Here is a 17,210-nt window from a genome sequence, read left to right as displayed (position 1 = left end):
GGGCGCGGGGCGCCCGCAGCCACCGGACCCCGGACGTCCCTAGCTGGGCGCCCTGCGGCCGGGCGGGCGGGGTCCTGGCCTTGGCAGACCCTGCCGGCACCCCGCGCCCCCAGCGGGCGGGAAGGAAGAAGGGCCCGAGGTGTGACTGCCGGGTGTCCCCAGACCCAGCGCATCCAGCGGAGGCGCCGGCCTACCCTTTTGTGTGCTGGGTTTTTCTCACTCCGTCATCCAGTCCGGAGGAAAACGCCCCGAACAAGCCCAGCGCGGGGGGGAGGGGGCGCGGGGGGGGGCGGGGGGCAGTGGGGCTGGGGCTGCCCCGCGTGAGTGCTTCTCGGGCACCCGACCCACTTCCCTCCTCGTGTCTGCAGGTATCGTCGGGCTGGTCGCCTTGTACCTGGTGTTCGGTTATGGGGCCTCTCTCCTCTGCAACCTGATAGGATTCGGCTACCCAGCCTACATCTCGTAAGTGGCTCCCTCCGAGATCCACCGGCCCTCTTCTTCCCCAACCCGCGGTGCCGTCTAGACGCTTTCCCTGGGAGAGAAGTAAAAGTACTCGGGGACATTCTTGACTGCTTGAGGTTGTACGTTTTCAAGCTGTAACTTGATCTCTCATCTCCTGATGCCTCGCCATGTTTTTCATCAGGCATCATTGCTGGGTGTGTACATCCTAATGGATGCACAAAATAGGGAAAGTGTTAACTCAAGCAGCGCCTCCCACTCCTTACCAACAGGTACAGAGCGCTGATTCATCCTCCTTAAGAATTAGGTTTCGTGGGTTTTTCACTATATGTTTATGGACCCAGAAACCAAACCCATTGCCATCTGGTTGATTCGGATTCATAGACAGGGTTTTATGGGAGCAAACAGCCTTATCATTTTCTTGTGGGGGCAGCTGGTGGGTGGGTCTGACCTGCCGACTTTGACTTTGCATTAACAGCCCAAAGCCTAACCCACACCACCAGGCCTCCTTATGTTTATGTACATAAACAGTAAAATCAGTATTTTCTTAATTCACACACTGGTGAAAGTTTTGTCTTCCTGTTTATAAAAAGTCTTGCTTGTTACCACAGCCAACCTTGGGAAATGTTGGCCTTATAAAAACAAAGTATAGCCTTGGCCTATTGCTCCTTGGTTATATATAATTTGTTCCTGTAATTAAAGTAAATTAAAAATGAATCTTACAAGATTACAATCTGAACCAGTTATCAGTTGAGGTGGTTGTAAGCTACTGTGTATTTAGTTTGAAAATAAGCGGCAATTTAATTTTCCTACTCATCCAAATAGGAATTTGTCCCTCCCCACAAACAAATTTTATTTAGTCTACAGCTCTTTCTCAAGAAAATAGGTGTCTGCAACTTTTCTCATTCATGGGGATAAAAATAAGGATACATTTTCAGCTGGGAGACTACACATGTGTAACACTTTGTGTCTATCACCGGGCAGGCTGGAATTCAGCCTGGTGTATGAAGGGAAGGGAGGAAACATGTTTTAAAAGGGTTAAGTTTAGATTTGCACAATAAGTGGCCAGTTACATAAGTAGTGACTATTACTCTGGTACCGACATTTAGTAGCTTCCCTTTGAAATCGGAGATCTCAGTCTTCAAGTTGAGACCAGCTTTAGCCCTCCGCACCATGACCTACTAAAGCACCTCTGAGTTTTATGGGCATACCAGAAGATCCCCAAGGGAGACCAGGAAAAATGGTTTGGCACGAGAATGGTAGCTTTCCATAAATGTAATCAGGTGTGTGTGTGTGGGTGTCAGGTTGGTAGACAATCCCGATTCAGCATAGCATGCAGATCACTATTGGTGATAACAGGAAAAACAGCCCACTAGTCCATTCCTGTACTTTTGTGTTTGTGTTAACATTCATGCAAGTAAAATCTTGTGGGAGGTGTTTCTTGAAAAAAATATTTGGAAGCATTTCATAGATTTCTGCTTTAGATGCTCTTGATTACATTTATGACAGATCTGGGGTGATTATTTAGTAACTGCTTATTTGGTTGCTTAAGTTATATCAAGCAAGTACCTTATATACTTGACTATAAGCCGACCCGAGTATCTGCTGAGGCACCTAATTCTACAACTGCCTAAAAATGTGCAGAAAAACTTGGCTTATACTCAAGTATATATGGTAATATGGTTTGTTTTTTTTAAATCCTGAATAACATTAAAACTTTCATTCACATTGGCTAAAAAATAATTATTTGGTATAGAATCTTATGAGATGGTATATAACTTTGTCTGTGTGATTAGTTATCTGTGTGGGCTTTGGAAAATTCATTAACTGTTTTTAGTTACGATTTGTAGATCCATGTATATCCGGATGTATAAGCTGTGAGTACAAGGATGTGCCTCTTCTTGATCTGAAGTGGATTAATTCTAACAATATATGTTTGTAGTCATATTTTAGAATAATTTCAAGCCAGCTAGTTTTTAGTTATATTGCATCTTTATATTTACTCTTGTATTCATTTTTTAATACAGTCACATGCAACCATTTATTTCTTGTGTGTGCCGCTGAGTATCTCTAATTTGTAGACTATCTGGCAGAGTACAGCTGCCCCACAGGGCTTCCTGGGTGCTATAATCTAGATGGGACCAGATCACTCTGCCTTACACAGAAGTGGCTGGTGGGTTTGATGCACCAACCTTTTGGTCATTGACCTGCCATTTAACCTCTGCACTACCAAGGGCTTTTTTTGGTTTACAAGAAGCTGTTTTACTAAACATTGTGAAATGGTAGAGAAGGTCAAAATTTTTAATGGATCTGGTAGGTGCATTTTACATATGTTTGAATTGTTCTATCCACAAAGAGAAGAATTTTTTCCCTTTGGGTAGCATGTAAGTATGTAAGCATATGCATTTTATCCTTTTTTATATTTGAATGTCAGGAAACTGACCATTTGCTGTTATGTGCCATCAAGTCGGTTCGGACTCTTTGCAGCCCTTCTCTGTGTACAACAGAACAAGGCACTGTGCACTCCTGCCTCATCCTCACAGTGAGTGAGCCCATTGTGCAGCCCTTGTGCCAATCCAGCTCATTGAGAGTCTTCCTCTTATTCACTGCCTTTCCACTTGACCCTTTCTAGGGACTGGTCTCTCCTGACAATATATCCAAAGTACATATTATAAAGTCTATCTTCACCTCAAAGAAGCTGTGTTAGTCTGGGTACTTAAAAAAAACAAATTCATGGAAACTCATGTATAAGAGTTTTATATAAAGGGTAAGTGCACCTCAAGAAAACATCCCATCCGAGTGCTGCCCAAGCCGACAGGTCCAACATTAACCCACATGTCCGACACCAGTCCACAAAGTCCTCCTCCATCTCACAAAACAGATGGAATGATGCCGACTGTAGTAGGAAAGCAGAGTCAGTGAATGTGTCAGCATCTCAGCGCTGGCAGGGGTCTCCACACAGCTGCTCCAGCACCCAGGGCTGCATCAGGGTAGGTCCATGTGGCTTTTCCTTGGGGATGTCTTGCAGGATGTGAGCCTTGCCAGCTAAAGCAGGGAACTGGCTAAGGCACCTGCACCCTGGTCCGACTATGAGAAAGCAAGAGACCCGAGAACTAGAAAGGCGAGGCTCACTGAGCCATTTATCCCTCCGCCCTTCAATTAACCCCACATATGTTTATCGGCCTGGTTGGCACAATGAACTACCTCAGTAGCATTTTGGTTGTAATTCTTCCAAAACAGAATTATTGTTTTGGTAGTTCGTTGTCCCATGGTACACCTTAGTAGAAAAAAATGCAGCAAATAGTATATAATGAATATGTCTTGATTGGTGATTATTTGTAGGAAGCTTCTTTTTGTGAAACCCAACTTTCATTTAAAAATAAGGACAGGATTCTATGAGTCTGAGGCATGGGCTGGAATGAACTTGATGGCACACATGGACAGTGACTATTGAGGAACACTGGGGTCCCAGCTGGCACAGATCTGCTCAGCTCTAACCTAAAGATTGAGTGTACCTACCAAAGTGGCACCAGAGAAGAAAAAGTCTGGTGATATGCTCTTGATAAGCTTATAGGCTGGAAAACTCCAAGGAATTGTACTCTATATCACCTAGGGTCACCATGCATTGGTATTGGTTTGTCAACCGTTAACAACAACAACAACAAAACAACAACAAATGACCATAAAGAAACTGAATGAAAGTGAGCCTCTGGATTCTTGGATTTTCTTAAAACATGTGTTCATAGCCATCTTAGGTAATTCGTTTGGCATATGACTCAGGGCCTTTTACATTTAGGTAACACAGGTTATGTTGTCTAATCCCGCCCATTCATTGTTTAATTGATGTGATTGTATAATTCATAAATGAAAAAAAAAGTACTGCTATTAGTACGACCTAAATTAACATGGTTTAAAGCATCGGTTCTCAATCTGTGGGTTGCGACCCCTAAGACCCTTTCACAGGGGTCGCCTAAGATCATAGGAAAACACATTACAATTTACATTATGATTCATAACAGTAGCAAAATTACAGTTAGGAAACAGCAACGAAAATAATTTTATGGTTGGGGTCACCACACATGAAGTTCGCAGAATGAGGAAGGTTGAGAACCACTGGTTAAAATGCATCTGCAATCACCCTCACATTAGTTGGTCTCCTTGTCTCTTGAAATTCTCCTTGCACTACCTAGGCCAGAGGTTTTTCTGTTTGTTTTGTTTTTAAAATGTAGATTCATCTATTCAGCTATTCAGCAAACACCTGCCATGTGCCAGGCACAGTATTGGGCCCTTTAAATATTGTAGAGGCATGCTGTCCTGTTGAGTGGATAATCTACTGTGGTGTGCCGGCTAATAAACATGTAAAGTAATGACAAAGGGTGATGAAATGAACAGGTGTGGCAGAGAAGAACAGAAAAGTCTTCCTTTATCTGAGATGCTATTTGAACTAAGACCTGAAGGATGAGAAGGGGCCTGCCAGAGCAGAGTCTGGCAGAGGGAAGAGGCCCCTATTAGGAGATGGTTAGGTTGTTGGAGGGACGGGTATAGTGGGAGTTCTGTGAGTGCAGAGAGCAAGGAGGGAGATATGGAGAGGTATAAATGTCAGGCAGGGCTGGTGGCCAGTGAAATAAGCATGCATTTTTTGGTCGATGCCCATAAGGAGTTTATAGTTGCACAATTTTATGTACACATTTTAGTTGCACATTGTTTTAACTAGATGGCTTATAAGGAGTTTATTGTTGCTCCATGGCTTCAACAATGGGCTCAAGCAGAGGAGCAATTGTAGAGGATGGCACAGAAATGGATAAGGTTGCTATGGGTCAGAACAGACTCAACGGCACCTAACAACAATGTAAGGCGTTTGCTCCCCTCTCCCTCCCCAAGCGTCTTGCATACGCTTCAAATCCAAAGTAATATGGTATGGTTTATATTTTCAGGTCACTGAGGGAAATGGATTGGTGTTCCCTTCCAAATTATTGCTAATCCCTTTTCTCATCTTCCAGTGCTTGCTCTTATAGTTTCCTCTCTATGGAACATTATAGGGAGGGGCACATAGGTTTTATAAAATGGTCAGTATTGGGCTTCAAGACCATAGGGAGTGGAAGTAAAATTTGGAAGAGCACATTTGACTTCCTAGTGTTTCTCATGATTCACCTTGGGAAATGAGTGGGTGTGACTCAGGTGCACTTGGCTCCAGGTGAGATCTTGCTGTTGGAGAATATAGACAGTGGAAGGCTGCCCAGTACTCACTGAGGGTCAGTCAGTGCTTTAATATACACCTCCCTGCCTCTGATTACTCATTTTCTATGTATACCTCTTAACTTTTTTTGAGCAAGGACCTTGAATCCCTGGCCACTCACAGGACTAAGCAGCATTTTATTATTATTAGTTTTTTGGACTAGGCAGTATTTTACATTGTGTGAGATGCTCAGTAAATCCCCAAGTTTAACTTTGGGTTTCTTCATGGTTCTGGAAAGTTTGGATTCTGGAAATTTTGGATATAAGAGGAGACAGTGCACTTATTGTATTATTATCACCCCCCCCCCAAATAATAGTTGAACTCTAATACTTTGGGTAGAAAGGTCACTAAAGGCAGGGAGAATGTAACTAACATTATTTAAAAATAAATTTGTCCCTAACCTTTTTGGCTACCCTCTGTAGGCAAATTGAAATCCAATTTAACATTCTCAGTCTCAAGTCTCATTATCCTAATCATCTTATTGATAAGAGAAAGCCGACTTACTGAATAATAACCGAAACATCTTTTTAAGATAGCCCTGTAGCCCTCAATCTTAAAAAAACCCAACTTTTTATTGAGAAATAATTCAACATCCTAAAGTTACCTTTTAAAGTGTGCAGTTGAGTGGTTTTTTGTGTATTCACAAAACTTGTACAAGTATCTTAAGAACCAAGTCCATTCTAACTAATAGCGACCCAGAAAGCTAGAGAAGACTTTACCCCAAAGGATTTCCTAGCTGTGAACTTTTATGGAAGCTACTGCCACCTCTTGCCCCCTCTGAGCTGTTGGGTGGGCGCGCACTGCTTGTCTTTTGGTTAGCAGCCAACAATTAACCACTGTTCCACCAGGCTCCTGCGCAAGAAGTACCACTTTAATTCTAAAGTCGTTTCTCACCCCAAAAGAAACCCCACATGTTCATATGTAGTAGCAATCAGTCTTTACTCTCCCCCGCCCGCCGACCTCCAGCTCGTGGCAAGTACTAATGTATGTACGATTTCTGTGGATTTGCGTCTTCGGGTCGTTTCAGTGTGTTGTATAGCCCTTCATAAGTATCGGTAGACCTTGGAGACATTGGTGTTCGATGCACATTCATACATAGATTCCTTCCTGATATCTAAGGTACCCCCTCTTGGCACGTTCCTTGAGTGTGGGCATTGCTTGAGCCACAGGCACTGGTCATGTCCCATGCTTGCACTGAGGAATTATGGGGCATAGTTGTTGTTGTGTGCCATGGAGTGGGCTCTGTCTCATAACTATCCAGTGTGCAACAAAATAAACACTGCCCAGTCCTGCGTGCGCCATTCTGACAAATCATTCCTCTGTTTGAGCCCACTGTTGTAACCATGTTACTCCCTCTCATCGAGGGTCTTTCTCACTGTTGTTTCTCTCTGGTGGTTTTGTCAGAGGAGCCCTGGTGGTGTGGTGCAGCTGTTCTCAACCTGTGGGTCGTGACCCCCATGGGGTTGCCCGATTCATAACAGTAGCAAAATTACAGTTATGAAGTAGCAGTGAAAATAATTTAATGGTTGGGGGTCACCACAACATTAGGAAATGTATTAGAGGGTCACAACATTAGGAAGGTTGAGAACCACTGGTGTGGTGGTTATGAGTTGGGGTGCCAACTACAAGGTCAGCAGTTTGGAATCCCAAGGTGCTCTGAGAGAAAGGCAGGCTTTGTAATCCCTTAAAGAGTTACAGTCTCAGAAACCTAGGTCTAACCTATTTTAAACAGTTGCTATGTGTCAGTTGATTCAATAGCAATGAGTTTGGGGTTTTTGTGTGTGCATGTGTGTTGTCCCAAGTATGTCAATTCTCTCTTCTCAGGAGCACTCTAGCTGTACTTCTTCCAAGACAAAATGATTTGTTCTTTTGACAGTCTGTGATACATTTAATGTTCTTTGCCAGCACTATAATTCAAAGGCAAATGGCAATACTAGGGCTTGGAGTTAGTGCACCTTAGTCCTGATTGCTTGTTAACACTTAACTCTTTAAGGAAATGTTTTCAGCAGATTTGCCTAATGCACTTCATTGTTTCCTGGCTGCAGTTTTCTTTTTTTATTAAATCGTTTTGTCGGGGGCTTGTACAGCTCTTATCACAATCCACACATCCATCCATTGTGTCACACACTCCTCTACATTTGTTTCCCCCATCATTCTCAAAGCATTTGCTTTCTGCTTGAGCCCTTGGTATCCACTCCTCATTCCGCCCCCCAACCCCTATGAGCCCTTGACAATTTATAATTTATTATTTTGTCATATCTTACACTGTCGGATGTCCCCCTTCACCCACTTCTATACTGTCCGTCCTCCAGGGAGAAGGTTGTATGTGGATCCTTGTAATCTGTTTCCCCCTTCTCCCTCACCTTCCCTCCACCCTCTCAGTATCACCATTTTCACCACTAGTCCTGAGGGGTTCATCTGTCCTGGATTCCCTGTATTTCCAGTTCCTATTTCTGCCAGTGCACATCCTCCGGTTCAGCCGGATTTGTAAGGTAGAATTGGGATCATGATAGTGCGGGGGGAGGAAGTATTTAAGAACTAGAGGAAAATTGTATGTTTCATCATTGCTACACTGCACCCTAACTGGCCGGTCTCCTTCCCGCGACCCCTCTGTAAGAGGATATCCAGTTGCCTACAGATGGGCTTTGGGTCCTCACTCTGCACTCCCCGTCATTCACAATGGTATGATTTTTTGTTCTTTGATGCCTGATGATACCTGATCCCTTCGACACCCAGTTGGTGTACTTCTTCCACGTAGGCTCTGTTGTTTCTCATCTAAATGGCCCTGTTTATCTTCAAGCCTTAAGACCCCAGATGCTATATCTTTTGATAGCCGGCCACCATCAGCTTTCTTCACCATATTTGCTTATGCACCGCATTGTCTTCAGGGATTGTGTCGGGACAGGCTGGTCTGGCTGCTGTGTTCATGGGTGTTGATTTTGGATCCAAGTACAATAAAATCTTTGATAATTTCAACCTTTTCTCTAAACTGACAGGTCAGGGATAAAGGAAGAGTCTAATTTATTTTCTGCATTTATTTATGAGAGGAAAGGTGATGTAATTTACTGCAAGTTTTATCTGGCATACCTTGAAAAAAATGTATCTTTTAATTTCATATATTTTGAGGAGGCCGCCACTTCTCTGGGACTGTCAGAGTTGGACCTTAGATCGAACATGCAGTCTGGGTCTTTTAGTTTTCAAAGAATTATTCAAAGACATGAAGCTAGTTTTCCAATGTCACACAGAGGTCAAGCTGGGCCTGGATGCTCATTGTTTTAGTATTAAGCTCAAAATAACGACATATGCATAGAGTCTAACACACAAACATTTATTTCAGCGTTTGATAACACTTGAAATCTCATACTCCCTTCAGTGATGTGTCATCGTATCGTCTCTATATCCCTACCAGCCCACTTTAAACTTTGCTCACAGTGTGAAGAGAATTACTGCTTTTAGCTCTTTGCACAGCTACCCAGCACCTGTGCAGTGTGTTGTTTGACAGGTATGTATGCGTCCTTGTTTTGCATGCTTTACAAATAGAGCACATTTAGCCCTTCTAACAAGCATATGGTTATCCCCGGTTTGCAGAGGAGGAAATGTCCACTGAGAATTGGAGTAAAGTCTCACAGTCAGCTGATGATGACATTGATATTTGAACCCGGGAGTCTAGCTTCAAAGTTCATGTTTCTAGTCTTTGGCTATTCTTATTCCTTACGTGGCCCTCGGAGTGCCCCACAGACACATCCCAAAACCTTGTGTAGAGGGAAAAAAAATTAAGCTGTTGATATTAATTTTTTCTTTCATCTGTGTGACACTATCAATACATTCTCATGTGTCTCAAATACAAAAGTGCCATCAATATTTTGTGGATATGCTCTAATGCTTTGAAGCTTTGAAGACATAGAATCTATTACTAACAATTTATTTCTCTTGGTCTCTCACATAACAGCCATATACATAGTTCTTTACAGAGATTTGCTCTCTTTCTCCAGCGCAGGGTGATCTGAAAATAACAGAGTGAACTGGAACTCCTGCCAGAAGGCAGCCTTGCCTTAGTTCTAGGTCAGGAGCCAAAGAACCTCAAGGGAGGAATGTGGGGTAGAGTCTCAGTGAGGTCAGATCAGAGAAGGGAGGAATGTGGGGTAGAGTCTCAGTGAGGTCAGATCAGAGAAAGGAATATATAGAAAACAAAGAAAGAAAACTTTCTTAAAACATCTGCAAAAGTTACAATACACCGGACCACAAGTAAAGGTGTCACATCATCTTGGCAACCCAGCAGGTCGAGTGAGAGAGGGTTTTAAGGACCATGGGTTAAAAACGGTTGAGATCTATTAGCTAAGGCTTGCAGACTAGACCGTCTCCTAAGCAGCTTTATCTCCAGATGAGTGCTGGACAGTCACCACATGGACACACCAGTGGTGAACTGAACACTTTGTTTTGTAGCAAGTCACGTGAAGGAGGAGTTACATAGGCTTTTCTATTTTACCCATGAGAACTAGAGGGCAGATTTATTTTCCACTACACTGCTTATATTCCCCTTATACTAGCCTTTCTGTCTATAACTGTATGTTCTTTGTTAAAGTACTCACGAGCCTGCCTCCACTTTGGCTGCTCTGGTGGTGCGAATGTGGCACAGGCAGGTACTGCCTTCTGGCTAACTGAGAGGTTGGGTCAACATTATAACTGGCATTCTGTAAATTTTGCCTTAAACAACACTGAAATCTGAAACATTTAACTTGTGTCAGTTTTTCACTAGCCTTGTTTTAATTTAACATTATTATGCTCATTTGAAGATGAGGTGTTCTGACGAAAACGGAAACGTAACAAAATATCCTACTTTTGACCATATTTGTAGATTAATTACAGCCATTGTTTCCATAAGGTTCCCCACCCTCCATATGTGTGTTACAGAGTAAGCAAACATTTGAGGACCAAATAAGATGAATGCTTTAAATGATTTGTTCAGGATATGCCTTTCTGGGTTCCAAAGCAGTTGTAGGGGAGATCCCACCCCAGATTCTCTGCTGTGAATTTTCTCTAGGAACTACTCACCCTTCCCTACCCTCATCTTGCCTGAGAATTTCATAAACTCTTTAAAAAAATTAAATCATTTTATTGGGGGCTTGTACAACTCTTATCATAACCCACACATACGTCTATTGTGTCAAGCACTTTTGTACATTTGTTTCCCTCATCATTCTCAAAACATTTGCTTTCTACTTGAGCCCTTGGTATCAGCTCCTCATTTTTTCCCCTACCTCCCTGCTCCCCCTCCCCCATGATTCCTTGATAATTGATAAATTATTATTATTTTGTCCATAAATGCGTCTTTTCTTCTCTAGCAGGACCGAATTTCAATTCGGACACATTTTCAATTCCATCTCCTTCAATAATTTTTAATACATGCACAAATGTGAGTGTGATAATACTAGTGAATGTGATAATACTAGTGAGTGCGATGATACTAGTGAGTGCGATGATACTAGTGAGTGCGATGATACTAGTGAGTGCGATGATACTAGTGAGTGTGATAATACTAGGTTTTTAGTGCCTATTGATAACTTTACCAATTTTGAGGAACAATGAACAGATCACATGTTTAAAGTAATTTAAATATTAGCAAAAGTAATTTTTGTAGAAATGGACACGTAGTGCAATGTAGGAGCCTCCTCTGAGTTCACTCGTAATCACTCGCACACTCTTCTTCCCGAGACAGAGCTTATCATCAGCCCCTCTCAGTCACATAGCCACTGTATGTATCCTGCAGCTCTTGATAGTTAGGCCAAGTGATCTAGTTCAGGGGCTCTAGCTGGGTTCACTTACACACCACACGTAACTCTAGACTGCACTCTACACATTGACACATGCCCCTTCATTACCTGGGAAAGGTCAGTTTAGGGCATTCCTATCTAGGTATTGAGGGTGCCTGAGTTTAAGTTCAGCTTTATGATAGTGTACTCGATACAGATGCTATATTAACAGAGCTGTCAGTTTCACTGATAAAGGGTTGTTGGAGTAGGATTTGTAGTTACTATTTTACCACTTCATGAATGAATTTTTTTGTAAATGCAATTAAAATCCAAAGTGGGTAATAATACCAGAGCTTAAATATGAACCACCCAGTTTACAGAAGGCTGTGGATGACAGTGGAACCCTCAAGTCCATTTTCAGGGTCCCCACATGGATTGAGCCTCGTTCTCTCCCTTTTGACCCATTTTAAAGTTGTTTCCGTTTTTAAGATTTCTTTTTGCTTGAGGTTTCTGTGTTTGCCTAGTCCTTGTTGTTGGGTTTTGTCTTAGCTTATCTGTGTACTTCCTGTTTCTGCTTGGTATGATTTTGTGTATTTGAAATCCAGGATAGGTAAATCTATAGAGACAGTAATTGAATTAATAAGTACCTAGGGGCATGGCAGGGAAGATGGGCGGGAATTGGGGATCTAACACCAAGTATGAGAAAGAAGGAAATGTTCTGAAATTGATCCTGGCGATAATTGCCCCACTCTTTAATATGATTGAATGATTCCATTATATGCCAATAAAGTTATTTTTAAAAAGAATGTTTTCAAACCATTTATTAAATCACTAAGTTTTCAGTTTGAGTTCTGATTATTCTTATGTAGCCATCTTGGAAGATAGTTTCTGTATATTTAAGAGTCTTATTTTGCCCCTAGCTATCTCATATCTTTTGGAGGAAAGTAAGATTGAAAGTGACAAAAAGGAAGTAAGTTAGTCTGCTGTGTAATCTGTTTTCTTGGGCATTAATGTTCCTTGCACTATTCTCTTGTTTTGAAAACACATATACTTTACAATGAAAAACAAACGTAACTTTCTGAGTACTCACACCTTCTGACCTTCTTTTTCACATGAAGGAAACCTTTTCCTTACCAGCATGGAAACAGACTAATGTCTGTGTTTTAAAATATGTAACCCCCCCCAACTTGTTTGAGATAGTTTTAATAATCCATTTTGAGCTATTAGGGATTTTCTTCACCATGCTCTCTAATGACTATAGTAACCAAGAGTTGTTTCTCTTGTGAATGGTCACATGACGTGGTGGTGCATATTCTCTGTATTCAAATGTCAGATTTCTGGGATATGTGCTGTTAAACAAAATTCCAACCATAACTTACCACTTAAAAATATAGAGTAGAAACACATCTTTTTTGGCATTTACCAACAAGTCTTTAAAAATCTTTGGTCTGCACAGTTTCTTTTTAAATTGTGATTATATAGCAAAACGGTTGCAATGTCAACATTTTTCACATGCATAATTCAGTGGAATTGATTACATTTATCATTTTGTGCAACTGTTACCACTATCGTTAAAAAATCGTTCCACCACCATTAATAGAAACGCAGTGTTCTCTAAGCAATGCTTCTCCTTTCTTCTCCTTCCTGCGCCATGGAGCCACTAGTAGACCCTGGTCTCTTTACATTTGCCTAAGTAAGTGGGGTTATGCACCACTATCTTTGTTCTTTTCTGATTGTCTTATTTTACTCAGCAAAATGTTTGAAGATTTATCTATGTTGAAGCAGATCTCAAGACTTCAGTAATACATGTATATATACTAGTTTATATGTGAGTATGTACATTATTAAGCATATTTCATTACATATTACATTTACTTCTCACCTACCAACTACCTCATTACCTGGCATTTTGAATTTTTGAAAATTTGAAAATCTACTGATTTCATTGCATGTTTATGACACACCTGGAAGTCATGAATGCCGAGGTATGAAGAGGAAACCCTTCTTGTGACGGTTAAGGCTATGTGTCAGTTTGGTTGGGCCACGATTCTCAGTGGTTTGGTACTTCTGTGGTGATGTAGTAGTCATCTTCCCACTTGTGATCTGATGTTACTGTCATCCACTTATCCATACTACCAAATTTCACAGAAGAGCCTCGCCTGCGCAAACGACCCGTGTCAAGGCAGGAGTGGGTATGCGCCACATTCTGTTCGTCCAGTCATCTCTTGATGAACATTTAGGTGGCTTCCACTTTGGGGCATTTGGGAATAGTGCTTCAGCAACACTGGTGAATGGCTTTCTATTTGCATTCTGGCTTTACATTCTCTTAGGTAATTGCCTATTGGGCTTGCTGGATTGTACTGTAATTCTAAGTTTCACTTTCTCAGGTGCTGCTGAACTGTTTTCCACAAGTTGTTTTGCATTCACCAGCAATGGATGAGGGTACCCCAGTTTCCCCACATCCTCACCAATACTTCATCTAGTCCTTTTTTTCTTTTCTTAATCATAGCCATTCTATTTGGAGTGAGGTAATAGCTCATTGTGATGTTGATTTGTATCTGAATCATGGATCCTTTGGGAGTGCAAATGGTTTGTGCTTGACTGTGATCTTAAAGGTTGGTGGTTTGAACTCACTCAGTTAGGCTGCAGAAGAAAGGCTAGAGATCTGCCTCCATAAAAATTACAGCCAAGGACACCCAATGGAGCAATTCTACTCTATATTCACGGGGTCACCATGAGTTGGAATTGACTTATGTGTTAGGTTGGGATGCCTAGGGAAGCATAAACCGTGATCCTTCTATGGGTTTGTATATAAAAAGATTTATATTGAGAAATGGCTTACACAGTTGCATAAGTAGGTAAGTCCTAGTCAGTTCAAGTCAGTCTTCTGACTCATGGAAGCTGACGAACAAGCAGCAAGAAGAAGCCATACTAGATTTCAGAGGTGCAGCTGGCAGATGCATAGGTCAGTGAATCTGAAGCTGGCTGAATGAATCCACCATTGGTAGTCCACTGATGTTCCTAGGGTCTATAGGCAATGCAACAGGAGATTGAGGAACCAGGTGCAAGATCTAGCACCAGCAGAAGGCGAAGGGTCAAAAATATTTGACTCTGCTCTATCTCTTTCTTATACAGAAGGTTACAGCTACAAGGAAGTATCATGGGCTACAACCCAACTATTAATAGGTTGGACTTCACACTTATCCTTACCCAGAAGTGTCTAGTTGTCATAATCCAGAACCATTACAACTTGATAGCAGTGGGTTTGGTTTTGGTAATGACTAATGACACTGAACATTGTTTCATGCACTTATTGACCATTATATATTCGCTTTGGTAAGATGTTTAAGTCCTTTGTCCATTATAAAAATCTTTTTGTTGTTCAACTGTAGTTCTTTGTGTACTCTGGATATTAAGCCCTTGTCAGGTAGATATTAAACCCTTATCAAAGTTTTTCTGCCAACCTCAACATTGTCTGTTTACTGTATTCACCAAGTTCTTTGATGAACAAAGTTTTTAATTTTTATGAGGCCCCATTTATCTTTGTTTAATTTGCTGCTCTTGCTTTGGTTTCATATCTAAGAACCCACCGTAAACTAGATTCTAAAGTAATACTCTGTTTTCTGTTAAGAGATGTGTTTGCATCCATTTATGTTCTTGGCCATTAATACTGTTGTATAAAGCCTTCCCAAAATATGTGTTGTAAATATTAATCTCTGCATGTGCCCATTATTCCATTGGAAATGGATTAGATTAGTATGGGATACATCTCTTTTGAGATATAAAATATTAAACAACCTGAGATGGGTGTGCTGTTTTAATGAATATTCTCAATATTACTTCTCTGGGTTCTAATATCCATTGCAGTGGCTACACAAAACTCAAGACAAAATTCATGATGAAAGGGTTTATTAAGGAAGTTAACAAGTTATGTCAGTGAGACATGCTCAGGGCTGAGTTGTTTATCAGGGTACAAAGTTCTGTCAAGTCTGCTAATACATATCCAAAGGGCATACAATTCTGCTCATAAGCCTTTACCAGAAGGCATTCAGCTGAAGCTCCGAGAATCAGCAAATGCAGTTGAATTAGGTGCCCAGAGGTGCCCCACTCCACAAGCCAGCCTCTCTTGCACAAAAGCTCTCAGCGTTACTTGCTTTGCGGGTTGGAAAGCTCATCGCTCCGTTCCATGCTCTGGCTCCTGGTTCTGCTGCTGCTGTTCTGATGGTCGAGCCGCCTTCTGGATCCAGGAAGTGAGATCTACGAGAGCTCATAGGCACAGTAGATGGCGCCTGTTTGCAAGTATTCAAAGGTGAATCCTATCAGTATCTTCCCCCACCTTTTTACCAGAACCAAGCAGGGAAAGGTCATTTGGTGGGAGTTAGAGACTAGCTGCAAAGAGCTACACAAAATATTTCATTGTTCCTGCAATGAGGAAGAGAAGCCAAGCCACACGCAGATTGTCCATAACCAGGTGATCCAAAGAGACCAGGGTTCTCCCACACAGAGAGAAAGCCTTCCCCTACTACCGGTGCCCTGAATTCAGACTTCTGGTCTACTGAACTGTGAGAAAATAAATTCGTTAAATTCATCTATTTGTTGTATTTCTGTTGTAGCAGTACTAGATAACAAAGAACTGTTTGGAATAAATTTCATATGTGGTGTGAGGTATGGATCCAGCTTCATTCATTTACATGTGGAAATTCAGATGTTCACCCACCATTAGACTATTCTCTAACCGTTGGATGGATTTAGCTCCCTTTTGAAGATTGATTAATTATAGATATGCAGGCTTATTTCTGGTTTCTCAATGCTATTCCATTAGCTTATATGTTTATCATTATACAAATACCAGTCTATTTTGATTACTGTAGCTTTATACTTTATAGTATGTTTTATAATTAGGAAACAGAATCCTCCTTAATTCTTCTTTTTCAAAATTGCTGTAGCCAATAATGTTTAATAGTGTCTTTCACCTTCCAGTAAATTTATTCCTAGGCATTTATTTAATTATTTAAATACAGTTATAAATGGAATTTTTAGTTCATTTCTTTTTCAAGATGTGCTTCCCTAATGCATAGTAATCTGACTGACTTGTATATGTTGACCTCTTGCCCTCAGCTTTGCTGAATTTGATAGCTCTATTAGTTAGATCTTCCACGACAGCTTCCTGGCCTAACAACAACAGTTTTCTTATGAAAAATTGGGGCTTTTTTAATATGTGTGATCATATCATTGATGAAGAGTCATAGTTTTACTTTCTCCTTTCCCATTTTATGTCTTTTACTTTTTGTTTTATTTTTTAACTAATTGTTCAGGCTAGGATTTCAGTACTGAACTAAATAGCAGTGGTGAGAACGACGTCCTTTTCTTACTCTTACTTATAGTTTTTTTTTAGCAGTTTTATTGGCACTTAATTTCCATGTCATACAATTGAGTAGCTCAATTGTTCAATCATATGGGGGGGAATTGTACAGTCACATAGTTTTTTATGCACTAATTTGTTTTTAATGCATTGTCTGTCTCTGGAAATGCTATTTACTTGTTAAAATTAAAATAATTATTAATAAAAATAAAGGAGCTTCACAAAGTTAATGGAGGAATTCCATTATCTTTTAATTCCATTTCTTTGTGGACTTTTTCAAGTGCTCCTGTACAAGTAGTTTTAATAGTAGAGTTAATGTTTTGAAGACATATATTACTTAATTTTATGGCTTTGAGCTGGTTGAAATTGTGGTGACTTATGTACCATGCATACACACATGTTC

At 41.0% G+C, this 17,210-nt stretch overlaps 1 protein-coding gene across 1 annotated transcript in view; it reads left to right on the top strand.

Moving 5' to 3' along the window:
- The window catches only part of REEP5 (receptor accessory protein 5), a 51,237-nt gene that overhangs the window by 524 nt on the left and 33,503 nt on the right, over positions 1 to 17,210 (top strand). The window contains exon 2 of the mRNA XM_075541394.1: positions 369 to 462. Coding sequence (XP_075397509.1) covers positions 369 to 462 — 94 coding nt within the window. The remainder of the gene's footprint in view (positions 1 to 368; positions 463 to 17,210) is intronic.

The sequence above is a fragment of the Tenrec ecaudatus genome, chromosome 2 (assembly GCF_050624435.1).
Source record: "Tenrec ecaudatus isolate mTenEca1 chromosome 2, mTenEca1.hap1, whole genome shotgun sequence".
Classification (NCBI taxonomy): Eukaryota; Metazoa; Chordata; class Mammalia; order Afrosoricida; family Tenrecidae; genus Tenrec; species Tenrec ecaudatus.
Note: the sequence above shows the minus strand (reverse complement) of the source record. Positions and strands in the feature narration are given on the sequence as shown.